General features: G+C 34.3%; 2 protein-coding genes across 6 annotated transcripts; one reads left to right on the top strand and one right to left on the bottom strand.

The window, feature by feature from the left end:
• Positions 1-966: 966 nt before the first annotated feature.
• LOC133200150 (solute carrier family 2, facilitated glucose transporter member 12-like) lies at positions 967-14,540 on the top strand. 5 transcript variants are annotated; one of them, XM_061335905.1, is made up of 14 exons: positions 967-1,043; positions 6,525-6,740; positions 8,114-8,230; positions 8,502-8,608; positions 9,439-9,522; positions 9,941-10,044; positions 10,338-10,450; positions 10,705-10,793; positions 11,027-11,113; positions 11,465-11,575; positions 11,793-12,207; positions 12,479-12,601; positions 12,793-12,925; positions 13,988-14,539. In XM_061335905.1, the coding sequence occupies exons 1-14, from the start codon at positions 1,016-1,018 to the stop codon at positions 14,115-14,117; spliced, it is 1,857 nt and encodes a 618-aa protein (XP_061191889.1). In that variant the 5' UTR covers positions 967-1,015; the 3' UTR covers positions 14,118-14,539. The 5 variants fall into 5 exon arrangements, with proteins under 5 accessions (XP_061191889.1, XP_061191888.1, XP_061191891.1 ...); XM_061335904.1 differs by lacking the exon at positions 967-1,043 and adding an exon at positions 3,848-3,976 and having other exon boundaries at positions 13,988-14,540; XM_061335907.1 differs by lacking the exons at positions 967-1,043; positions 11,465-11,575 and adding an exon at positions 3,849-3,976.
• A 4,830-nt stretch (positions 14,541-19,370) lies between these two features.
• Positions 19,371-26,787, bottom strand: LOC133200231 (PCNA-interacting partner-like). The gene is made up of 12 exons (XM_061336048.1): positions 26,762-26,787; positions 26,512-26,639; positions 24,819-25,009; positions 24,291-24,560; positions 23,512-23,706; positions 23,013-23,177; positions 22,670-22,824; positions 22,313-22,469; positions 21,856-22,031; positions 21,140-21,218; positions 20,894-21,015; positions 19,371-19,870 (listed from the first exon to the last, which is right to left on the bottom strand). The coding sequence occupies exons 2-12, from the start codon at positions 26,636-26,638 to the stop codon at positions 19,525-19,527; spliced, it is 1,983 nt and encodes a 660-aa protein (XP_061192032.1). The 5' UTR covers position 26,639; positions 26,762-26,787; the 3' UTR covers positions 19,371-19,524.
• Between the last annotated feature and the right edge of the window lie 476 nt (positions 26,788-27,263).

A 27,263-nucleotide genomic window follows, 5' to 3' on the forward strand; every position in this document is an offset into this window, starting at 1 on the left:
TCGATGGTATCCCCATTTAAACTTGTTGCTTTAATTTACTGCATGCAATTTATGTAGTCTTATTATGACATATCAAATATTCCTTTATTTTTTTGGTGTAAACAAAGAAAACAAAAATTAATTTTAGCTAGTCCAAATTTACATGCTTCATTAGTTCCTACAACTACCAGAAAAGTAAAGTACATTGACCTAAAGAATAGACACGACCTTTATGACCTTACATTAATACGGAAGTAATGGTTAAAAATAGTTTCCTCTCATTGGTTGAAGACACATAAGCTTTGAACTATAAAGTTAAAAGTAAACATTTTACCTGATTTTATTAGAAATTGATTTTGTACTGATTGATTCAATCTTAAGCTAACTTGAAGTTACACTGTATGAAAACAAGCATACAATATGAAATTAATACAAAAGGAACTAGAAACCCTCACAAGATAACTGTCTCTGCCACTGTTATTCTTGCCTAAATTCTAAAGTGGCGGTGGTGTGTGAAATCTGTTTTTTAGGAGTCTGCTTGATATTCTTGTGGAATAGGTTTCTGCCCTTGCATTCGTTTGTGGAATCAATAGAGAGATTAATTTGAAAAAAGCTTGAAGGTTTGTACTTTTTAGTGAGTGATTGTTTCCTTGAGTTGGGAAAATGCAATAAATTTAGCCGCATGGCCACTGTTAAGTCAACACTTTCTACTGTATCTAACTCAGACATGTCTAAGTGTATGTTTGAATGTAAAGCGCTGCATAGATATTCACAATAGATGTATCTTGAGGCAAGCCAAACTTATTGTTATATGGCAGGATTCATTCAGATCTGGAATGTCATTATTTGTGAAATAATATTGAATTTTCCAGTTATATTTATACATGTTTACAATGGCAGTGAAACCAATTTCATTTGGCCTTGCTAATGGAGAGTCAGGACTTGCTATAATGTTGTTGATACATCGGTCATGTCAGTAAAACTCTTTTGCAGGATGAAGAAGAAATGTGTGTAATGAAACGTTGCAGAGATTGTCATGGCAGCCCATCTGCTGGAGGAAGAAGGTGAGCTCATAAATTAAAATTTTTTAAATTGGTTTGCAGAAAAGCCGTGAGTTTTATTAAACAGGGGGATCTATACCTTACATTGTATATATATTTGTATAAAGAGAGGAATGAAACAGAGATCTGTAAGAAGATTTAGTGAATACATGTACTTTAAAGAAAGTTGATTTCTTGTTTTGTCTTTATCCTCATGGTATAATTTTCATCAATTTGACTTGTGAATTTCTTTCTTTTTTCTAGAAAGGGGGGGGGTATATAAAACATTTTTAGGGCACCTGCTCTCTGTGTTTGTCTGTGTCAAAGTGTTAAGCATTGTATGGGTGTGTGTTGTGCATTATGTGTAAACTTTTCACATTTTCAACTTCTTTTCAAGAACCACTGTACTCATTTCAGTCAAACTTGCCACAAAGAATTTATGGGTAAAAGGGATTCAAGTTTGTTCAAATGAAGGGCAGTACATGTACCCATTTCCGGGATGAGATAATCAAGAAAAGGCAAAAATAGGGTGGCATCACTTAAAAATCTTCTTCTTGATAACCTCTTGCCAGAAAACAATGTAGTTGAAACTTACATAAAAGCTTCTTTATGTAGTGTAGATTCAAATTTGTTAAAATCATGGCCCCTGGGATAGAGTGAGTCCAATGAAGAGGATCAAAATTTACATGGGAATATATATGTGGGTAGGAAAAAAATCTTTTTCTCAACATTATATTAATGTCCAAGCATCCTCAGATAGTGTAGATCATGGTCCCTAGGGGGTACATGTAGGTGGGACCACAATTGAGGATAAGAGTTTTGTTTGGGAATACTGTGGAATCATTTAAATTCGTGGGGGTCAATGTTCGTGGACAAGCAAAATTTTATTGGTTCGTGGGGATGTAATTTCGTGGGCAGCTCGTTTATTTGGTAGATTTAATTAATCAGTACGTTGACAAAAAAATTGTTCGTGGGGATGTAAATTCGTGGGTAAGGATGACCCACGAAATCCACGAACATTGATCCCCCACGAACAATGATGATTCCACAGTATATAGAAAATAAAAAAAACTAAGCTAAGTAGGTCATTTATTGAGAAATCATAAGGACCTTGAAAATTTTCTTTTCTAGGGGACATCTAGCGATCAAACTGGTTTTATGATTACAGTGAGTGAATAACCTTTACCAGAATTAGAAAAATGTTGCACTTATCTCCTGGGTCCAGCATTCAGGCTCCAGCACTCAGGCTCCAGGGTGGGGCTAAGTTGGTCATATGTTGAAATGCAAAAAAAAAGGGGGGGGGGGAAGGAAAAAAGAAAAAAAAATTAAAAATGTTTGTGTTTACTTGTGGACATCTAGCAAGCAGACTATTTACATGATTACAATTAACACTTACCCCTCTATGGATATTGTAAAATTCATGTTTCCTTAATTGCCTGTGATTCAGGCCCAATGTGGGCTAAGATAGTTGTATATTGAAAATTCATTACATCTTTAAAAATTGTCTTCTTTTCTAAAGGAGATCTACTGGGCAATTTGATTTTACGATTAGAATGAATGAATATTTTAAAATTCATGTTCACTGCAGGCTCCAACAATCAGGCCCCATTGAGTGGGGTATGTTGGTCATATTTTGAAAATATATTGCCTTTGAAAATCTTCATATTTAATACTCATGGATATCTTTTTGCAAGATTGTAATAAACACTAAGCCCTCCTCCAAATTTGTAAAAGTGTATGTCCCCTTTGCCCCATTGACCCTTACTTCAGGCCCAAGGGTGGTCCTAAATTGGTCATATTGAAAGTAAATTATGTCTTCATTTTCTCTTAGGCAAGCAAATTGTTTGCATGAATATAATTAGCAGCTAGCCCTTTACAAAAATTATAAAATTCAGGTTCCCTTAGACCAAAGATTAAGCCAAAGTGGGTGGGGTTTTTAGTCACTGAGAATTTATACATGTGTCTTTATTATCTGAATTAATTACCTCAACATTGGATATTTCTACAACAAAATGTTAAAATATATCCTGTTGGTATAGACTCAATAATTTTTCTACAAAAAAATTACAACATTATAAGGAAATAATTTAAGCACACTGAATTAAATTTGGTTGTTAACATAATCAGTGATATTATATAAAGAAAAAGACATACAGTTATAATTATGTTTTAATTTTATATAATTATTGCTTTTCAGTCCTTATTAATTCCTGATAGGCTGTGCTTATATACCTATTTCAATTGACATTGTCTGCATTTTTTGAGTTAACCACCTTGTCTTAAATGTATAGTTAACTACACTTATGATATTTTTTGATGTTGTAATTTATATGAATTAATCCTAAAAAAATTGACAAGATGATATAAAAAAGATAAATTTATGTTTAAATCATGTGAAATGTACTTAGGCGTTTGAATATGAAAGTCAAATCTTGTTGTCCTGAATCACCTCACATTTTAAGCAAATTATCGTTATCTGACATTTATGGAAAGAAAGACGGAAAGACTTGTTTGTCAGCTTGTATGAAGGAGTCTTATATATTAGTAAATTAGTGTATACATCCATTGAAACCCTGGAGCAATTTTTAGATAAATATACCCTAAATTTTTGATATTCATGGTTGAATTCCTATGTTATAGAGTAAAATTGTGTTCATTGATGTATGACTTGTTCGGAGACATGAGGTACATTTTGAAGGGCAACACACATCACTAGCTGTTTCTCTGACTTGTTAACGTGACATTATGCACACTCAAATGACCCTCTAAAAGCAGCCAAACTTTAATTACACTGGATGAATTTTTGAGATGTGGTTAGGGAATATTTTGACATTAATACAAGAAATGTACCTTTGGAAGGACTTACTATTTGTCTTACACCAAAATGTGTGAAACACGGATAACTTTCCCAGATTTTTCCGATTCTGATAATGAGCTTGAATTTTCCAGTGATTCAGGTACGTTTTACTTTATGATAAACTTTAAATTTCACAGTTTTAAAAAGGAAAAATCCTAAAACAGATTCAAGTATGTACTTAAATTTAATTTTTATTAAATCTATTTTTTAATTGGTGGTGATTAGTGGTGACTATGCACTTGATTCATTTATCATTTTGCATGTCACTGACTCAGGTGATGTTGGGTATGCATGTAGACTAAATTCAGTTTTATTACACTTGTTTTTTTTAAACTAATTTAAGGAAGTGTTGGCTTCCTTTCAAGTTTTATTAGCTCATCTGTCCATTGTGTGGATGTGTTTACTGTTGTTTGTAAACTTTTGAACATTTCCAGCTTTTTCTCTGGAATGACTGAACCAATTTTAACAATTCTGGTATATAGCATTATGGGCAAACTGCCACAAAGGATAACAAAAATTATATTCACCTCCTTGGGGCCTGAGGGGTGGGACCAATATTATAAAAATTAATTCTTCAAAAAACTTCTTTATTCCTGAACATGAAGCTGCAAAACTGTTGGTATAATTATGATAAATATGGATCCCTATACCAAGATTGTGAAATTCATGATAACTTTTCAGTGGTTGGAGCTAGGACTTTCATATTACACATGTGTATCCTATGTGACAAGACTTCCCTTGGGTACCAACAATTTTGACCTTGGGAGTTTGACCCACTTTTGAAAAACTTTAGCCTTGGCTATATTTTTGAACTATTGGTACTAGGGCTTTCATATTTCACAAGTGCATTATTTCTGGTGACAAGACATTTCCAGGGGTACCAATGGTTTGACCTTTTATCATTGACCTTGGAGTGTGACCTACTTTTGAAAAACTTTAACCATGGCCATAACTTTTGAATGGTTGATGCTAGGGCTGTTATATTTCATATGTGTATTCCTTGTGACAAGACCTTCCCTTGGAAACCATTAATTTTGACCCTTTGACCTTGACCTTGGAGCTGACCTATGTTTGAAAAACTTTAACCATGACCATAACTTGTGAATGGTTGGTGCTAGGGCTTTTATATTTCATATGTTATTCCTTGTGACAAGACCTTCCTTTGGGCACCATTAAAATTGACCCTTTGACCTTGACCTTGGAGTTTGACCTACTTTTGACAAACTTTAACCTTGCCCATAACTTTTGAATGGTTGGTACTAGGGTTTTTATATTTCACAGGTATATTGATTATTCCTTGTGACAAGACCTTTCTTTGGGTACCAATATTTTCTATCTTTTGATTTTGACCTTTGAGTTTGACTTGTATTTCAGAAAGTTTAACCTTTGCAATTAGCTGTCATATGGAGGCATCAGTGTTTCACAAACACATCTTGTTTACTCTACTTTGAGAGAAGCTATTACCTTTAGATTATTAGATTATTCACCAATGATAATAAGTAACTCAGGTGACTGTTACAGCCGTTGGGCCTCTTGTTTTGACAAGGAGATGGGGTTAGAATAATTGTTGGTGTAGAGAACTGCACACAGTGTAGTTGTATGGAATAATATACAGTAAAACACGGTTATAGCGAACACACTTATAATGAATTCATGCTTACATCAAATTGATTTTCAATCCCTGTGGTTTTAAAACATATTGTAATCTTAACGGATATAACGAATCAAAATTGAACGTCCATGGCACTTCGCTATAAGCGTGTTTTACTGTAATATTTTACAAATCACACACAGTCTTGTATTTGAGATATGTTGTTGTTAACAGAAATATTACATAAAAACAGGTATTTCTGTAAATTTGTGAATATTGATTCTTCAATAAAATACATTTTTGTCCTGCTATTTGATGGAATTAGGGGGAGATAGTTACGGTATGGATTTTTGACTCTTAATTAGCTTCAATTTAAATTTCAATAAAAATTCAATTTGAAATGGCATGAATAAAATGGGTCAGTATACCATATTGATATTTCCTTGTTCCACGTATATAATGCTTCCAAGCAATGCCTTTGTCATACACTATAGATTATCCATACATAGATGATATTCTTTTTAACGGTACATTCTCTGTATCAATAATCATACACCTGTATGATAAGTTCGTGTGTATTATATTCGAATGGCATTTCCCATATGAAAAGTACGAAGGCGGGTTTAGAGGGAATATGTTAGCATATTCTTTTTTTAAATTTACTAATAGAAGTTGCTTCTCTTGCCTCTCGTGTAAGGGAATTCGTTAAATGGCATATCTTGTGTTTGTACACATGCACAGACTCTATTTTCTGGGTCTGAAAGTCCTATTTCCTGTGACTCCATTTCAGGGGGTTGTCTGTATTATTAACATTAGCCTTTACTTTTAAGCTATAATTGAAAGAGATTTTATATATTGCTAAGGTGAAGGTTGGGATTCAAAATCTTTAGGTCAAGTCATATGTCAACTGGGTAGTTTAAACAGGAAAATTACATGGCTTTATATCGGTAAATAAAAACAAAACTATACATTTCTTGAATTAAACAATTTCTGAGTAGACTTGATTTGAAAAAAACAACAACTAATAAATATGTTAAATTTTATTTTTATTTTTCAGAGGTTCTTCTCAGCAAAGTAACAGCTGCAGACAACTCAGACTCAGATGATGATAGTGCTGTAAAGTCCACTAAAATTGAATTACAGGAGTGTCACCTTCAGACTGCCCCAGTAGAGGATGATGGGATACCATCCAAGTCTACCTGTGGCTCCATCTATGTGGTCTGTGCCTCAATCATGGCCTCTCTTGGAGGAGTGTTGTTTGGATATGACATAGGTATAGTGTGTGTATAGTGATAGATCAAGAATCAAGGAGGCCTTAACTACATAAAAAGGGGGAAAATACATTTGTCACAGTGCATGCTGTTTAGATAGTGTTACTGATATGAGTATACTTAGTACTGGTATAAGTGGTACATGTATTTAATTATGGACCATACTGGAAAGAAAACTTGTTGTAGGCTGAATAATGCACTTTTTCTTCTTTGTTATATATGTATACACAATTTTAAGGAAGTATATATTTCTAGTAGATAAGTAAAAGTCAAACAGAACTGTAAAAGGGAAAGGTAACTTGTGGTGTTACCTTTCAATATAATTAGACCTACCTTTACATTTAGAATTATTAAATGCAGCTTGAAAGACAATTTTAATGTTTTTGAAAAATTCAACACCAGGGATTGGGCTTTCAGACTAATAAAAAAAAACCCACAAAGATAAGCATTCTCATATTGTACAGCAATACAGTTTATCCTTCATCAGAAGCCCTTTTCCCCTTTTTGGACCCCATTTCTCTCATATGGTCTTCCCACTATAAATTCACTGTACAGGCATTGATCAGCAGCCTTTTTTGTTCACTGACAGGAATCATATCTGGAGCAGTACTACAGTTGAGGGATGACTTTTAATTGTCTGTCTTGTTGGTAACAGCTTTCCTTTTCTCACTGACAGGAATCATATCTGGAGCACAGCTGAGGGATGACTTTCGTCTGTCTTGTTGTTAACAGCTTTCCTTTTCTCACTGACAGGAATCATATCTGGAGCACAACTGAGGGATGACTTTTGTCTGTCTTGTTGGTAACAGCTTTCCTTTTCTCACTGACAGGAATCATATCTGGAGCACAGCTGAGGGATGACTTTCGTCTGTCTTGTTGTTAACAGCTTTCCTTTTCTCACTGACAGGAATCATATCTGGAGCACAACTGAGGGATGACTTTTGTCTGCCTTGTTGGTAACAGCTTTCCTTTTCTCACTGACAGGAATCATATCTGGAGCACAGCTGAGGGATGACTTTCGTCTGTCTTGTTGTTAACAGCTTTCCTTTTCTCACTGACAGGAATCATATCTGGAGCACAGTTGAGAGATGACTTTTGTCTGTTTTGTTGTTAACAGCTTTCCTTTTCTCACTGACAGGAATCATATCTGGAGCACAGCTGAGGGATGATTTTCGTCTGTCTTGTTGTTAATAACTTTCCTTTTCTCACTGACAGGAATCGTATCTGGAGCACAGCTGAGAGATGACTTTTGTCTGTTTTGTTGTTAACAGCTTTCCTTTTCTCGCTGACAGGAATCATATCTGGAGCAGTACTACAGTTGAGAGATGACTTTTTTCTGTTTTGTTGTTAACAGCTTTCCTTTTCTCACTGACAGGAATCATATCTGGAGCAGTACTACAGCTTAGGGATGACTTCTGCCTGTCTTGTTCCTTCCAGGAGATGGTCATCAGTGCCATGTTAATGGGAGCTATTGCTGGCTCACTTATTGGAGGTAATGATAGATATTTCAAGCAAAAGGAATTTGAATTCTTCTTAATTGATATGCACTAATTGCTCAAAAAGTTTCCATTTCCTCTTAAATCATTATAAATACTCATATAAGTAAGAGTTATTAAGAACACATATATTATTATAATACATGTAAGTAAGGAAAGACTTTTTTTAAGGAATGCAAATCCTAAGTATCGATGACAACTTGATCACTATCTGCATAGGCACGCACTTCCTTTCCAATATATTTTTCAAAATTTTTTTTATTTCAGGGGTTTTAATTGACAAATTTGGAAGGCGGTTGACCATCATTGTGAATACAGTAGTGTTTTTGGTTGGAGCTCTTGTGTTAGGCTTTTCACCAAATTACCCTTCCCTGGTAGGTAGGATCGATTATTCCTCACTGCTAGAGGGATGTCTAATTCTCCTAATACTAACCTTTGGTATAATCCAGGATTTGTGATATTCTACCATTGTGAAATGACTGCACACTGGTGATAAGTGTTGGGGATTTCAACAACCTACCCCACACTTTAGGTTGAATTTACAATTCTAACAAAATTACCCAGTATGTGTGGGAAGAGTTTTACCTTCTTCCTAACCTGTCTCTCCTGTATAGAGCTACCTTTCTGTCGAAGGTTAATTATGATTCTTGCCAAATTACTCATTCTGGTAATAAGGAATTTTAAAAGTTCTCCACACTGGTGAGAATATTCAAGATTATTAGTTCAAGTCAATGTAATCCTCCCAAAATACAATTCCTTGATGCTTTTCCTTTTGCATTTACATTAATCTCCAGTATCCCCACTACTGTAGATTCCTAAACATATGGGAGAAATTTACTATTGCAGAATTTCTCAAGAACCCCCATTTGTGACCTTAAAATTACTCACTTTTATTGTTATTCTGAAATACTTGTTAATTGTGATTAACAGACCACTTTCAAAATCATGTTCTTGCAATTTAATGTCAGTGAGTCAATTTACGATTTGATGTCAGCGAGTCAAATCACAATAATTATCAATTAAATTTATTGACATCACCATGTTGGTATACAGTCAAAATAAGAAGTCAAATGACTAATTAAGTACTTGGGCATAATAGGAATCTACAGTATCTTTACCTTGCATTATATTGTCTTTGTTTGTTATGCTGTAGTGGATACTTCTTGTGTGATTTTCCTTTTCTCACTGTGATGATATTTAACAGATCGTTGGCCGTCTCCTATTAGGATTTGCTGTTTCTTTGTCAGCCACAGGAGAATGTATCTACATCTCAGAAATCGCACCCCCTGTAAGTCAGGAGCCACATTTTGTGCTCTTTAATTAATATCATTAATCAAGAAATTAAAAAAAATGTCAATGTTATACCTTCTGGTAAAGACAACTTACATTATATCTACTGTATCTTTATGTGTCGTAGAATGCATACTGTGGAAACATTAGATTTCACAGTGGCTCATTATTCGTGCAATTCGTGGGTACTCTGCATCCACAAATTCACATCATCAACGGATTAAAAATTGGGATATTAAGAGTCATTTTTCCTTTTGAAGGTATGAGTGAATGCACGAAATTACATCCCCTCAAACCTGTAAAATTTAGGCTATTCCACAAAAATTGGCCCACACGAATTTTAATGATTCCACAGTACCCATAATTTGTGAGATATTACATGCGTGCTTGTAATAAGAAATTCTTCTTGCTTTCAGAAAAAGCGAGGTCAGTTAGTATCATTGAATGAACTTGGGATCACACTTGGACTTCTGCTGGCATATCTAGTCAACTACTTATTTATCAATGTCACAGAGGGATGGTAAGACAATTCTGTGGTGTCATGTGTGATTTTATGCCTTCATGGTTTTAAATTCAATTTTAATCAATGCAAGCACTCATAAGTAAGTGATTCATGTTGACAATTTATGTTGAATCTCTAGAATATTAAAAAAATTGTATAAATAAATATTCTGTTAAGTAAGATTTATTACCAGTTATCCAAAATTTAGTTTTTAATATGTTGTCATTTTGATATTAATACTGTCTGAGAAAACAGCACAATTTGTGAAAATATTTAATATGATTCATTTTAAGTATATTTCTATTATTCAGGCGGTACATGTTTGGTCTATCAGCCATTCCTGCAGCAATACAAGGAGTAGGGATGTTCTTCCTCCCTAGAAGTCCCCGGTACCTCATCCTCACGGGCAAAGAAGCAGAGGCAAGTATTTGGAATACATACACACTACTTTCTTGCTACTTACTTACAACCATGGAGAGCAAAAAGGAGGGGGGAAATGTAGTAACTAGTGTTATGTGTAAGATTTTAAGGTACTTTTCTTTGACAAGTATTTCTATAATGATTGTTTAATTGGATTTTAACTACCTGTACTTTTATAATGATAAGAATTTTGCCCATGACTGCTATCTTGTGATCAGTTGGTTATGGTGGTAAACATATTTTGTGTTTGACAGGCAGAGGAAGTGTTATTAAAACTGAGGGATGGAAAGAAAATACAAGTACATCGGGAGTTAGAAAAGATAAAATCATCCATTAGCAATGAAAAGGTAGGGAACATTTTATCTCACCAGTACATGTATTAGTTTTTACTCAAGTATAGGTTTACCTCTAAACATTATTGATCTAGACCAATTTTATTGAAAAATTCATTTTTTTCTTTGTAATGAGCATATCTAATTTTGAAGAGTTTCATGATGTAATGTTAACTTTAAATTTTTTTGAGCCAGTTAAATTTTTATGATTTCTGATTCCTTATAAATCTGTATACTTTTATTGACAGGAACACACTTGTATGGACGTCTTTAGCTCCAGTGACAACATGAGAGGTCGGATGTTCATTGGAGCAGGGCTTGTATTCTTTCAACAGGTACTGAAGCGGAAATCTTGTGGCTGATATTGTATCATTATGATTGTATAGGTTATTGTCATCCTATAAAATAGTTGCCAGGGGATATTGTAAATGATCTGTATGTGCATCCTCCCATAATCTTTTTCTCTGATCAGCACTAAGGACATAATATTTCACCTTTTAATCAAACCTTTTTACGGTGGCACTAGGTGACCAGAGGAACAAGGTATTGATTTAAGGGTCAAAGGGTCAAAGTCATTACATCTCCAAATCAATGTTGTATACACAATTTAAAGAAAACTATGAGTATTTGATTGTTTTACCTTATACTGTCTATAAAGTAATTAAAAAATATGCTCAAACTTTCAGTGTACAGGGCAGCCCAATGTTTTATACTATGCCCCCACCATTTTTGAAGGAATAGGATTCGAGTCCAACTCAGCAGCCACATTAGCCACTGTAGGACTGGGCTGTGTGAAGGTGAGTGTTAAAGGCCAGAAGTACCACTACTAGTTCAAGGGTCATTTAAATATGTGTATTGTACATGTATATAATGCTGATTTGGAAATATCAAGTGTTGGTCAGTTTCAGTTCATTATTATGAAACATGTTGGAAGTATAAATTTAAATCTCCCTGCAAGAAGGAGAGATACTTTTACCTGATATTTTTATTGAGACAGTGCAATATTTGTTATAGGTGGTGATGACTGTGATAACATTATGTTGTGTTGACAAGTGGGGCCGACGCCGATTCCTCTTGACAGGTGCCTCATTAATGGGTGTGTCCCTCCTTCTCCTGGGGATCATTTCTCATTTAAATGACCACATTTACGGATCCAATCCTTGCCAGGAAAGTGTTCAGTGTTTAGAAGCTTTAACGGAAGCCAACCATAACTTTTCAATACCTTACACTACAACCCCCCAGATGTTCTCTATAAATGATTCTTACACGTTATCAGAATTGGACTGGTTGTCTTACATTATGGATAACTATACTGCTACAACAACAGAGGAACCTCACGTACATATCCATGGATCCACTGTTGGCAAAATAGCGGCCTTCACAGCTCTGATGCTATACGTGGCTGCTTTTGGTTTCAGTTTTGGTCCAGGTAATTAAAGTGCAAGTATCTGTAGTCAAAATATTTATGGGTATGCATTTTGAGCTTCAAAATGCTTCAGCAATTAGAGTTGGTATGACTGTGTTGGAACATTGTGCTTGACCACAGCATTAGTAGTATTTACCCGAGAAGCTTAACATGATATACCAGTGTTTACCAGTATATTTTGTCTGTGTAGGTTCATTTAAGCCTGAGACTTTTGTTCCTATCTATCTGTTTTATGAGATTTCCTTCAGTGCTTATTCCCTGTTTAATTTTCTAGTGTCCTGGTTGATCCTGAGTGAAATCTTCCCAGCATCAGTGAGGGGGAGAGCCATTTCTCTGGCCACGGTGCTCAACTGGGGAACCAATCTCATTGTATCGCTCACTTTTCTGGATATCCTTGGTAAAGACCACATTTTTCTTTCCAAATAGTTTGAGATTTGATAGGCCACAGTGTTTGCAAAATAAGATTATCCCATCTCATATTCAAAGTTTAAAAAATATTAGGGTTTGAAAAAAAAAAACAACTTCAAATACTGAACACAGACTTTCTTCTGAGTACTCTGGAGTATATTTTTATATTTATATTTGTAGAAAACATTGGTGTATCTTGGACTTTTGTGATGTTTAGTGCCGTTTGTGCTCTGTCTGTGGTCTTTATCTTCTTTGCTGTACCAGAAACCAGAGGGAAATCCCTGGAACAAATTTCTAAAGAACTCAATAATAGGTACGTGGGGATGAATGTAGCAAGACAGAATATAAAGCAATAAATTATAAATATACCTTCACAAAGATATACATGTGTGTTTTTTTTCTATTTAATAAATCATTGAAAACTGGAAAAAAATATTCTTGGTGAATTATGGTAAGTTTAGCTCACCTGGCCTCAACACCATAAACTGAAAACAGACTGAAGTCAAAATCTTTATTTTGAATATCTTGATTTTTGGTCTACATATATTCTTCAAAGATTGGAGTTTTGTATAACATTCAAATACAAACACAAGATGAAATATCAAAATGACTTCAAAAGTTATATCAATTTGAAATTTCGACTTAAGGACGTTCATAATCTCAATTTATGGTCTTGAGGCCAGGAAGAATTTCCTGAGAGCTATAGTAATATTTCTGGCATTAGCAACACCAGTGTTAAGCAGGGCCTCATTGTACAAAAGAACTTATAACTAAGACCAAAATAATTTTGCAAATAACTTTCTTTTTCACATTTATTTGAAAACGATCAATCTTTTTGAAACAAATAAAGAGTACATGATATTTTTATGCCAGAAATTTTTAACAGAAACATTAATTTTGCAGGATTTTACAACCAACCAAAGATTTTGGTCTTTAACATAAGTTCTTTTGTAAAAAGGACCCCATGCAGGTCTATGGTTTTAAATTCTTAATGATTTTTGAATTCGTCAGCATTGAGTTTTAAATTTGTAGTGATAGCTTAGAACTAGCATACCTGTCCAATACAGCACAGTCTGGATTCATCTTGGAACAAAGTCCAGATTTTATTAAAAAAAAAATTCAACTTTTTGGTTAAAGTTTTTAAGATTTTTTTTTAGAGGGATGACTTTCATGTATGAAGTTAACTTGAAATTGTTGGTCAGCTGGGGATGACTCATATTTTGATGCATGCATATTGGAATAGCTTATAGGGTTAGAGTATATATGTACCCATCTGATTATAGTTGATTTATAGTTTCCATATTCATAAGGCAGTTTTCTTGCTTGTTACTAACCACCTAGTACAAGGGGGATAACTTGTATTTTGTGTTTACAGATCTCTGAAATCAGGAATCCGAGCCTACTGTAGAAGACTTCACTGTTGTCAGCCATTATACAACTCTCCAGTGAAATCACCTAATTACCACAGGGTACACAGCACTGATTCCTTCAATGAAATCTCCTGATTACATGACTAAAACTCTCAAAAATGAATGGTTTGTACATGACTATAACACTCAGAAATGAATTGTATAAGAACACCCCAAATTAATATGTACACTTTGATAAACTTCGTGCTATAATTGCAGGTTACAAATTTTTTATTTGCTTTGTTATTATTATTCTGTCTCAGCGTAGTTAGATTTTCCTTTTACACTAGACTATATCCTGATTTCTGTCAGGAGTAAATACTCTCTAACAAAAATCATACATGAGTTCATACTTATGTTTGTATGCTGTCGTATGTTTTTAGTTCTGTTGGTCAGAGACCAGAAGAGCTTATGCTGTTGTAAGGTGTCCATTGTCTGTCTGTTTCGGTAAACAGTTTTTCTTAATGCTACTCCTCCTACAGTTTTGGTCTGATTTCAATAAAACTTGGTACACAAGTAGAATACATTAAATATATAATTCTTTTTATTGGTTTTTGATTTCTATAGTTACTAAAATTAGGAATTTCCGTGAAATTAATTCAAAACACTATTCTTCCTACAGTTATAATCTAATTTCAGTAAAACAGGGACTTCATTAAGATCATAATTCTGTATATCATTTTTATGATGGCAGACAGCTGCTGCCACTTTCTGATTAAGAATATTGTCATGTTTCACAAGGTTTTTGTCTATTTTTGCTGACAAATTACACCTAAACTGGTAATGTACATGTACAATTATTAGACTGAAAATTTCCACCAGAGAAAACCATTAAAATTCTTTCCTGTGATATGAAATGTAGATAGGTTATTAAATGTAGATAAGGTTCTAAAGAATGCAAGGTCTACCGGTAGGTAATTCTAAATTTCAACAAATGGTGTTGTCATGTTTATCAAAAATGGGAATTTTTGTGAAATTCTTTCAAAACAATACTTCTCAAACAGTTTGGTCCAATTTCAATAAAACTTGGTACAAAATACAATGTAGACTACATTAAGGTACATAACTCTGTCTATTGGTTTTGATTTTGATGGTGTTGCCATGGTAACTTAAATAGAAAATTCTGTGAAATTCTTTAGAAAGGCTACTTCTACATTTTTAATATGATTTCAGTAAAACTTGCCAAAGAGAGACTTAACCAGAGATCATTATTCTATTCAATGGTGTTCCCATAGTTTCAAGTCCAAGAATCTACTTTTTTCCTCCTTTGTGATAGTAGAAACCAATAGAGCTACAGTCTCACCAGACTTCTGGTTATTTTTCTTTTTAGAAAATTTTGGACAGAAAAATTCACTTGAGCCTTCAGCTCAAGTGAATTTTTCTGTTCAAAATTTGTCCATTGTCTGTTGTTGTTGTCGTCCTTGTTGTTGTCATAATCTTTTTACAATTTCATCTTCTTCTGCAGAACCACTGGACTAATTTCAACCAAATTTGGCACATAGTATCCTTGGGTAAAATGGGTTTAAAGTTTTCAAATGAAGGGCCATACCTTCTTCCAAGGGGAGAAAAAGTAAGAAAAAGTAAAAATGAGTAGGTCATTTAAAAATCTTCTCAAGAATCACTGGGCCAGAAAAGATGAAACTTCTATGAAAGCTTCCTGACATTGTGTAGATTAAAGTTTGTTCAAATCATGACTCCCAGGGCTAGGGTGGGGTCACAATGGGCAAACAAAGCTTTACATACGAATATATAGGCAAAATCTTTAAAAATCTTTTTCTCAAGAACAGCAAACCCATGCTTGGACATATTTATATGGAAGCATCCTCAGGTAATGTAGATTCAAATTTGTGCAAATCATGACCCCTGGGTTAAGGATGGGGCCACAATGGGTGATCAAATTTTTACAGTACATAGGAATTTGTATTAGGAAAAATCTTCTTCTCAAGAACAGCATAGCCATGATTAGTTATATTTATATGGAAGGGTCCTCAGGTAATTCATTTTTTTTTTAAATCATGACCCCCAGGAGTAGGATGGGCTCACAACGAGTGATCAGAGTTTTACATGGGAATATATGTGTAACGGGGACTGGGTACGTCGGCCCGGTAGCTCAGTGGTTAGAGTACCAGCACGGTTAGCGGGAGGTCCCGGGTTCGAGTCCCAGTCTGACCGACATTTTTCCCCGCCTGTTACATATGTAGGAAATGTCTTTAAAAATCTTCTTCCAAGAAACAGCAAATCCATGACGTCATATATTCAGAAGCATCCTTAGGTAGTGTAGATTCAGGTTTTTCAAATCATGTTCCCAGGAGGTAAGGCATAATAGATCAAACATGTAGAAAAAAATCTTATAAAGCCATGATTAGTCAAAGAAATATGGAAGCATCTTCAGTTAGTGTAGATTCAAATGTAAACAACTCATGTCCCACCCCCTTCTGGGGGGGGGGGTATATTTGCAATTGCAATCACTTATTTATTTAATCTTTTCAATACTACTGCTTTTTCCTAGCCAATGTGCTCAGGTGAGTGATATGGCTGTGGGCCTCTTATTCCTTTTTTTTGTTATCAACAATAATTTGCATAATACATGTATACAATTCATATGACATAAAAGTACTTAGTAATGATTTTCATCATATGGAGTATGTGGAAATCAGATCAGAGTTGTGATAAAACATTTTTGTGAGATTGTACATTTTTGTTTCATATACAACATTAGTATTCTAACCATAGACTATCTTGAATATTGTCCCAGAAGTATTGAACATGTATTGAAGGATTCATGTAACCAGTAAACCAGAGTATTGCTTTATTATTAATTCTATGAATTAACTTAATTAACATTATTTTTCTCATTATTGAATTATTTATCAATTGTCTTTAAATTATACATGAAATTCACATGGCTGGCTGTGAATTCCCAGAATTGTCTATGACTCTTTGTTTTATCAGAAATAGGGATCATTGTTATTTTAGAACAAAGCCAGTTGTTTACCATTTTACATTGACATTAAAAATGTATTCATTACAAATGATCAAATTTACATTTGCTTATTAAATTTCATATTATATTATAAGTTGTACATATATCTTTTAAATACATGTTTCATGTATAAAATCAAGGATTTTTTCATGCTTGTATATTAATTTTCTTTATTTTGTAGTATTAAAGAGATTATTGCTCTATAAACAAAATTTACTTATTTCAGTGATTTTTTAATTTATTTTCTTCAGTTTGAATGTAGGAATCCTCAAGTTTTATGGACTTGAAATAAAAGTGCTATCTGATACTTGATTATGTTTATGATTTTTGTAACCATTTATATAACAGTGAACAGTCCTTTCTCTGTGACATAAAACCATCACACGCATACAATCGGCATCATCAGCGAGCATTAGGAGGATAGATAACCTTAAAACAGAGTTTACTATAATTTTCTGTATTTGCTTAAATGCTAATGTAACAGGAGAGGAGAAAAATGTGACGGACATACAAAAATTCGAACCTGGGCGCCCTGAATCTCCAGTCAGGTGCTCTACTAACTATCTGGCCACCAGTGATGAAACCCTTCTGACCACCACACTAATTTTAATAAATGCTGAATGTATGCTATTAATGATGACTGTATGCCACTTATGCTGAAGAATGCCCACAATTAATCAGAGTATATGCCAACATTAATTAATAGCACACAGCATTGTTAGCTTCAGCATATCCAGAAATACAGTCAAACCCTATTATCTCCAACTCGATGGGACTGAGAAAAAACTTTGAGATATCAAGGGAAAATACTTAATACATATTTTCAAGACAGAGTCGAGATGAGCTTATGCTCTACCCCCGGCATTGGTGTCCCAGTTAAAGTTTTAGGAGCAAGTCCATTCCCAAGTAACTATAACCCTACCTGGACCAAACTTGCATGGATGATGCATCTAAGGATGAAAACTACCAGACATGCTTCGGATGCTGGATCTGACCTAGATTTTCCAGATAAGTGACCAGGTTAAAGTTTTTGGAGCAGCAAGTATCTTAAGTCCTACTTGGACCAAACTTGCATGGATGATGCATCTAGGGATGGACACTACCAGACTTGCTTCAGATGCTGGATCTGACGTAGATTTTCCAGATGAGTGACCAGGTTATTTGAGCAGATCCATCCCAAAGTAGCTATAAGCTCTACCTGGACCAAACTTGAATGGATGATGCATCTAGGGATGGATGCTATCAGACATGCTTCGGATGCTGGATCTGATCTACTTTTTCCAGATGAGTGAATTTTAGCCATACTTTAACAAAATTAGCATGGATGATGTATCTAGGGATGGACACTTCTAGACTTCCTTTGGATGCTGAATTTGACCTATTTTTTCCAGATGAGTGAACAGGATAATTTTTTTGGAGTAACTCTATAATTATGTGGCCTGTTATGACTAAGTTTGCATGGATGATTTTTCTAAGGATGGACACTTCCAGTCTTGCTTCGGATGTTGGAACTGACCTACATTTTCTTGATTAGTGAACAAGTAAAAGTTTTTGGAGCAGGTCCATTTCCAATTAACTAACCTACTTAAGCCAAACTTGCATGTATATTGATCTTGAGATGCACGCTAACTAGGAAAAAAATATGATGCAAGATTTGCCAAGTACTGAAAGATATCATTCGTCGAGGTCAGCTTCGTAATCTTTGATTACCTGTTTCTTATGTTTTAGCACTATCCTGATATACTACAGTGTTGTCAAGTAAAACTTATTAATAACACACATTTATAAATCTAAATCTGCATAAAATCACCAATAACTAGCATACATTGAAAAATGTAAAAAAAAAAAAAAAAAAAAAAAATTAAAAAGAGCATTCAGTATCACTGCTGTAACTGAAAAAGGACTTGTGTTAGCAGTCATATAAGCATTTCTCCTCAAGATTTCACTTTCTGAACATCAAGTCTCTACATTTTCAGTATGCAGGGCTTATTTGACCCTTTATAGTAACAGGGTCCTGTACCTTTTCAATTGGGGATTTTCGTTGACAAATTGCCGTTTTGGGAAAAATAGTTTCACTGTATCACATCCCTTACAAGATATAGCTTTTATCTTTTCCCAGTGCACAAAACACTTGCTGTTAGGCAGATAAATGTGTTCCATGGTCTAAATCCATGGTCTACAGGTGGGCTCTTTCAATCCTTGCAGTTCAAGTAAATACAGTTTCTTTCCTGCTTCAGTTGCACATGTACCAGAATTACAATGTATTTCTATCACCTACAATCAAGGTTTGGGAAAAGTCAGAAAAGTCTACTGTAGACAGATATCTTAAGAAAATGAAATACCAAAATCACAATGAAGTTCCTAATTTTATTTATTGCACAAGTCCATAGCAATAGTTACAAATTCACTCCCCACAATATCTATAGCATGTGTATCTATAATATCAATATTTGTATAAAATAAATAGTAAAAAATAAATAGAGACAATAAAATATCAGCCACAACCCAATCTACTCTTATCTACATCCTAAAGAACTTGTTAATTTGCTGTTGTCCTTTGATCTGAGGTAGCAGTTTCCTACGACAATTTTTTCCCTGAGCTTGAGTTTTCTTTTTCTTAGGTTCTTTTTCACAAGGTTCTGGGCCTGGTCTCTTCCTTGCTTTACCCCCAACCTCCAGATGATTTTCTACATCATCACCATAGGAGACAGTCTCCTCTTGTCTAGATTCCTGACTAAGCGGTTTTTCTTTGAGATCACTGGTTGAGTCCACATCCTTGTCTTTGTTAGATTCCTGTGATGTTCTTTCTTTCAAACCTGGGAGTTCCACTCGTTTAGAAGCACTTGCTGGCTGCACCAGTGTCTTGCTGTTCAGAAAAAAGATGCATTTGGTTAATTTCAAGATATTCATTTAAAGAGATTTAATTTCTATTTTTGTTAATTGTATTTACATTCAATTTTATAATTGGCTTATTTTCTCAGTGACAAAAACACCTAAAACTCTAAAATAGGCTACAGAAGCATCCAATGATACAAGCCTTTTACTAAAGAAGAAAAGGGGGAGGGGAAGGAAAAATGATTTTTTATTTTTTAAACTTTGATTCCCATGGACAAAGGTACACCAGGGTTCTCATTAATACAAGAATTTGCATACTAGATGGAGCAAAATTATTTGGGACGCAATGTTCTTAAAAACAAAGCATCTGCAGACTCATGAGTGGACGCATCCTCGTTAAAGCCCAAATTCTGTTCCCTGAGGTCAAGTTAATGCTAAACTGTTACCTATGTTTTAAAAAAATAAAAGTGAAAAATAAAATAATTTTTTTCTTGAACAGTAGTACCATTTGTTTCAAATGAATATACTCTACTGCTTATGCAACCTGCTAATATTAAGGTGGTCCAAACTGATTATCCAGACTTGTCGAAATTTTGAAATCACTGTCAGACATTTGGTCTGACAAAGTCAAATGTTCTGTTGGACCGGACGAAATTCTGTCAGACCAGATACATGTACCTTATTTTGACGCTGAGAAAGGAAAATAAATAACAGCACCAAAATGCCCTTTAATATTTTCAAGCCTTCAATCTCACAAGTTTCTTTTCTTAGGATAGAGAGTCTTTAATAAGAGACATAAATAACATATATTTTATGTCTTTCCTGTAACAATTTAAATTGACCATCGTCACTACGCTGCGCACACAGCCATCTCTTCTGTGTTTGTGACCTTCAGTTGCGCATCCCGATCCTGACCTTTTTTAAGTTTGTGTCATGCTAGATTTTTTCAAACGGTCATTATGACCGGTATTTTCTTAAAAGTCATCAGTCCAGACAAATTTTTACCGGCCTTGCCGACAGGACCGACAGATTTCGACAAGTCTGTTATCATTACCTTGGTAAGACATATGTAGACTTCTGACACTTGAATGACTCTGCTTCATCTGTCATCTGGACATCATGGAGAGGAGCCGCCCAGTCCATGGTGGCCTTGTAACGCTTGGCATGTAATGGAGTCTGCCAAAAAGTTCAAATGTAACAACCACACAAAACCATTAATCACAAACTGACCATCTTTACAAGCTATAAGATATCTTAACTATTGGGCAGTATTTTTACTTTCGTAGATAAATGACTTTACCTCTTTTCTCTGTTTCTCTAACAATCTCTCTGCCAGTGACTTGTTCAATTCAGGGCTGTCTACATCATCACAAGGAGTTCTAAAAATAAAAATGCATTGTTTTAAAAACTGAATTTCAGTAATTTTTTATTTAATCAATGCCTTCAGTTTTAAGCTAGATATTCACAAGATGTTTTCAATGAATGCTGAATTATACTGTAAAAATACTTTAATATTTTTAGTGCTAGTCCCTCAAAGTTTAGTTTAGTGCCCTTGTCACTGCTTTCTGTCCACTAATTAGAGTACATACTGATATATGATTAAAACAAATACATATTTAAGCTTGGCTCCAAATGCATAAATTCATTCATAAATTCATTCAATTTATGCTGATCAGCTGATGAAGAATATGAGTGGGCCAAATACATTTACAGTACTGTGACAACAATTATAAGGATGGTAGCCAAGGATATCTCTACTACCCAGTATTTTATGCTAATTGTTTTCAAATACATATATGCAATATGTCTGTGTAGCTAAGTCTGTGGTTAGCAATATTACTTATATTTAAATACTTACTTGCACAGTGCACAACTGACCAATGCAATTTGACCTGTTATCTATGCTTTGGTATAAATTGTACAAGTTCACAAAATAGTGCTGTATAACTGAAAATCAACTGCTGGTGTACAAGATGAGTATTTTAATTCTGCAAAGGTTCCTCTATATTCTCTTACCTGAACTGTGACAGGAGACAGGGAAACCTGACAGGTGTGTGCTGGTTAGAGAAACTATCACACAGGACATCAAGGGAGTTAGCTTTGAGGACATCTGCACCAGTGACCAGCTTATCCACCAGGTGATGGATTGCCCTCAATGTCTTGTAACCTAAGGGGGTGCCTCCTAAGGATTTCTTTTTTTTTTTTTTTTTTTTAAAAAAAGAGGTTAAATAAGCATTCAGTTTTGAATACAAAATTTAATTGTCCCTTTGCTGAAAGAGGGAAGGGAAAATGGTCGAAGTGCATTTTCATGGGAATATAACATATGTGATATATGTGTACAAGGAAATGCTTAACTTGAACATTTTTTTTAAATCATACTACTGTTTAAACAGTACATTATTTTCCCTATATTTCTTTCTTATCAAGGCTATGATAGCCTCAAGTCTTCCCTATATATTTATTTAATTAGTACCTTGGCAGGACTGTTTATCTCTATATTCTCTAGGACCTGCACAGCACTCCTCTGAAGATTCTCACAAACTTTCTCAACAGTGGAGTTCTGAATTCTTTTATCTTCAGATTTACTGATCTCTTTCTTCAAAACATTAAGCACCTTTCTACAGGCGACCCTGTAAACCATCAATGTAAATTCATAAATAATCAAAGTGTGATAAATATCTGATAAGTATATGCAATTCGACAACTCCTTCAAGATCTTCAAAGAAAACGTCAGACATGCAATGAAAGATATATGTATCTTACAGATCAGCAGTATTGGCACATCAATGAGAGGCTTTCTATTATTCAGTTAGATAGGAGTAAGTTTTACCTGGTATTCTCCTCCTCCTCTACAATGGTTTGTAGTTTATGTGTCAGGGTGATGAAATCACTGAGTCCTTTCGTATGCTGGGATATCGGCAAAGAAGGATCTGGTTTGTAACCTTTGCCACCAAGTCTGACTCTCATTATAAATGAAGTGGCTGTCTGAAATTCAATATCATTCAACATTTGAAATGAAAACTGCATTCAAAGAATTGCTGCAATGAATTTATGTCATTGCCTGTGAACACCCCTCTCCCCCCAAAATTCTTCAAGGTCAAAGAATATTATCATTTACTTGCACCATTAGCAAGCAATACATTGTTGTAAATGTTATATATAATATTGTTTACCTGGTACATAGGCATATTTTTTTTCTGGGATTCATGTTTCAGATCAGTGAAGGCAGATAGCCCAAGCTCTCGCTCTGGTACATTAAAGGATCTAGCTAGGGCAAGTTCTGACCTAGAGTTCACTAGCAGCTCCAAATAAGCCACAAATACTAGTTGGACGTACATCTGTCAATTAAAATGGTTAAAGTTTCACGTAAAAAAAAAAAGGAAGGTATGAAGCTAACTTCTTGTTGTCCATGTACATGACCTTTACATCCAGGAAAATGCTTTTTGAGTAAAGATTATATTTTAAAAGTAGATACAGTCAAACCTTATCTAGAACTTGATGGACCAAGATTAAACTTTGAGATATATGAGGATTCAAGATATTGAGGTTAAAAACAATGAGAAAGGGGTTGGGACTACCAATATCACTTTGACATATCCTTCATATTCGAGATATCGGTGTTCAAGATAACAAAGTTCAATGGCAGTTCAAAATTTGTAAACATTGACAAACCTGGTTTATGGAGACAGCAGATTGTGAGGGACCAGGGGTACCAATTCCCCTCCACTTCATCCTCTGTGAAATCAGACTATCCATGGAGGACACTGTAGAGCACACATTCACATCTCCCCCCTCCTCCTCTAGAGACACTTCAATGTTCACTTTGTGGACAGCCTTGTCTTTACAAAGCAGATTGATCATGGCAATCTGAAAAAACAAAAGTTTTACTGGGTATTTGTAAACAAGTTTTACTACTTACAGCGATTTTTTTTCTACCCATTGGGAAAGGGTCTGGTACTGGTTCAATTGGGAAAAATAGCATTGAAGTAGAATTAAGGAAAATTTTCTGTTATTTAAACAAATGAAACGTATTTTGCATTTATTCCAACCTCATTATACCTATTACTCCATGTTTTAAGGAATAAACAAGTATTGTTTTTCATGTCAATGTCCCTCGTTTTCACATTTTCATGCTTTCAATTTGTCAAAATGTATGATACTATGCTGTCTACACCATAGGTCCCGCCATATTACGATTAATCTCTACTTTCAATTTAAGCGGAAGTGAAACAATTAGTCAACTTGTACAATGTTTCATATAAAAAGAAATACGATGTCATTGTAGTCTGTTGCTTGGCAGTGGAATATTGGGAAGTTTTAGTCCCCAAATTGGGAAAAATAAACGTTTTTTGGCATTGGGAATGGTACCGTTTATCGGTACCAGTTATATAAGGAAAAAAAACGCTGACTTATAAATTTGGCTAATTGTTATACTTTTAAACTATCATTACCTCAACAGGATCATTTGGTAAACCAAGAAATAGAAAATGGTTCTTTGACAAATCTTCATTGAAATCATTACATGTATCATCGGTACATGCTTTTTGAACTAGGTTGACCACATCACATGTGTCAACATAGTTACAATGCTGTAGAAACTTGTGATAACTCTCTGAAATCTCTGGTGGTTCCACAGCATTTAATGACTGAAGTTTGGCCTTGATGATTTCCTTATTACTTTCAAAGACTGTGCTTGTTTCGATATCAAATTCTCCCCTTTCCTGAAATATTAAAGATCAAAATCAAAATTTTTTTTAATAAAATTCAAATTTTGTACACTGTTTAAACTATGGGGTTTTTTTTTTAATAAAAAAACTGCATCTTATCTGTTTCATATATTAAGGTTAACAAATAGAAATTTGACCGTATCTGATGATTATCATGCTGACATGACCTAGTTTCACTTTCTCCCAAGGCAGTAGTAAATATTTAATCTAAGAGTCCTGAATCATTGACTAAAATTCCAATCAATTCTATACCTCCTTGTTCTTTTCTGCCAGACAAAGTTGTAGAGCAATCAGTTGATCCATGGAAGAAAGGAGAGTGCTTCTTTCATTGGGCAAAAGTTGATATTTACGACACAAAAATATAAAGTACTCTGATATACTGTAAGCATCTTCACAAACCATATCTTGACAATTGATGACAGTTATCTTTTTCACACTTGTATCTGGAGTAGAAAGATGCATGCTGTCAAATTTGAAGTATTAGCTATGTTGATAAATACAAAAATAGATAAGTAAGTAATGTGTAAAAGAGTTTCCTCAAGTCAATATATTATGATTATCTCAAAATGAGAAATCAGAAAACTTTAGATTCAATACTGGAAATCTAATGAAGTTATAACTTTGATCTACTTACATTTGTTAAATAAACCACTGTGTAGAAAAAAAATGAATCAAATCTCTTAATTCAATTCAGTTTAAGTCATCTCACAATACAATGCATAGTACATTTTGAATGCTGAAAAGCAAATATTTAGAGAGTATTGGGAAAAATTTGTCCCACCATTCCCTCTTTACCCTATTATTGTAAATGATCAGAGGCCCAAGCTAATTTTGAGTGAAGAAAAAAAGGTCAATTTTGGAATTGATTTCAGCATATCTTGGGAAGTATACAGAATTTTGGTATGATCTTTGGTATAATGTACTTTGTTTATATGTGAAGAGATGTGAATAGAAAGTATAATTTTAAATCAGTTCATTCATTAGTATTTAACAGGTCCAGCACAATCTCTTGATTAAGCTATATAGCTTGAAATAGCTATATAGCTTTATTAAGCTATTCAAAATAGCTTGATAAAGCTATTTATATGCAGGTTTTCACAAAAATGTTATATGTACAAAATAGACAAAAAGTCGCAAGTATTTGACTATTCATATATGTTATATGGGTTATCAAATCAACAACCCAAATCAAAGATAGTTCTAACATTACAGCATTTGAATACTTTCAAGCAAAAGATGAATTTCCATTGTTTGGGTAACTGTACACTACCTTGTGTGCGGTGAGGCATGGATAAGTAAGATTGCTTCTCATTGTAATGAATTATTACCAATCAATTATCTTGTTGACCATAATTGGCCTCCTTTATAATTTCATTGAAGAAGTAACTGTATCAATTGCTTTATATAGCCCCAAATCTTTTAGAACTTTGAGTACAAAGTCTCTTTAGGAGATGCAATTTGATGAGTAATTTTTACATGCATTATTTTCATAAGAGTTCAAGGTTGAATATCATCACTGCACCAAGGTGCGACTTTTTGTGCATACTTGGAAAATAACACATTTGAGAAAAAAGTGTGATAAAATAGCTAAATCAAGCTATTCTGAATAGCTTAATAAAGCTATATAGCTAAATCAAGCTACATAGCTTAATCAAGAGATTGTGCCGGACCTGTTTAATTGGCAAGCTGAAAAGTTCAACTCTTTTATTTCTTATACCCCCCCCCCCCCACCACCACCACCATTTTGTTCGTTGAATTAAAGCAATCTAAAGGCATATAGTTTCTTTAAAGATTCTCTAGGGTTCTCTTTTAAGAAGGACCCCATTTTGGTCAGCTAGGCCCTAGCTGTCACTTGCTGCTGATATCTAAAATTAGTAAATTACTGCAAGCTAGTGATACTGCTGGGAAAAGTACTTTTATTCGTTGTAACAGACAAAGTTATTACCTAAAGGAGGATTAGAACTTCCAGATGCATGCTCCTGTATGTGGTCTTGGATCGATTTCAAATGCTTGTTGACGACTTCTTTGTCACAACAGCTTAAAACAAAGCATCCTGCTTCGTTGACCATCATCCTAAAAGAAATCATTTTAACTGCTTATATAACTTCTAAATAGATATCAGAATATCCATAAAGTAAACACGTACATAAGCAAGTATATCCACCTGCAGTTTATAAAAGCAATCTCCCTTTTACCTGTTTACCAATCCGTTTGAACTACGCGCACTATCTAGTCAGCTGACCTGCAATAAAAACTGGTAGCCTATCCCAACTGGAGACTAGTTTTGGTGAATAGGGTAAAAGTAGTTTCATCGACAAGACAAAATGGCAAACTTTCTAAATACTTAATCAGCTGTTAATCGTATCACACAAAAGGTTGCTCAGCTTTTTTCCAAAGAGACCTTATAAGGTAAAGGAAATAGATAATATCGCTAAAAAGTTAGTTTTTCACATCCAACATGCATTTAAAAAAATGTGTTGGTATAAGCGTTCATAAGATCCAGAATTATGATAACATTTGTCGCGGGAAACCTTTGACTCGATTATCTATCTGACACTGATGATGTAGATTGTTTGTCAAAATTACATCTGACTATATTTAAGGTAAATTCTAGGCCCCTATAAGATATCTGTATTGTAAATTTATTGGTCTCTTTGATAACGTCTTAACTGTAGACTACGAGGCATGTTTCCTTAG

Source organism: Saccostrea echinata, unplaced genomic scaffold (genome assembly GCF_033153115.1).
Source record: "Saccostrea echinata isolate AGI-Se365-2 ecotype Australia unplaced genomic scaffold, CSIRO_AGI_Sech_v1 ptg000037l, whole genome shotgun sequence".
Classification (NCBI taxonomy): domain Eukaryota; kingdom Metazoa; phylum Mollusca; class Bivalvia; order Ostreida; family Ostreidae; genus Saccostrea; species Saccostrea echinata.

Bases quoted from the DNA above. Each gene is read 5' to 3' on its own strand.
- LOC133200150 (XM_061335904.1), top strand. From the start codon at position 3,904: ATGTGTGAAACACGGATAACTTTCCCAGATTTTTCCGATTCTGATAAT. The intron at 10,794-11,026 runs GTAGGGAACATT...TTTTATTGACAG, and splicing joins CATCCATTAGCAATGAAAAG to GAACACACTTGTATGGACGT. The intron at 11,576-11,792 runs GTGAGTGTTAAA...TATTTGTTATAG, and splicing joins TAGGACTGGGCTGTGTGAAG to GTGGTGATGACTGTGATAAC.
- LOC133200231 (XM_061336048.1), bottom strand. From the start codon at position 26,638: ATGATGGTCAACGAAGCAGGATGCTTTGTTTTAAGCTGTTGTGACAAA. The intron at 23,707-24,290 runs GTAATGATAGTT...TTGTTTTTTCAG, and splicing joins TACCAAATGATCCTGTTGAG to ATTGCCATGATCAATCTGCT. The intron at 22,032-22,312 runs GTACTAATTAAA...AAAAAAAAAAAG, and splicing joins AGATAAACAGTCCTGCCAAG to AAATCCTTAGGAGGCACCCC.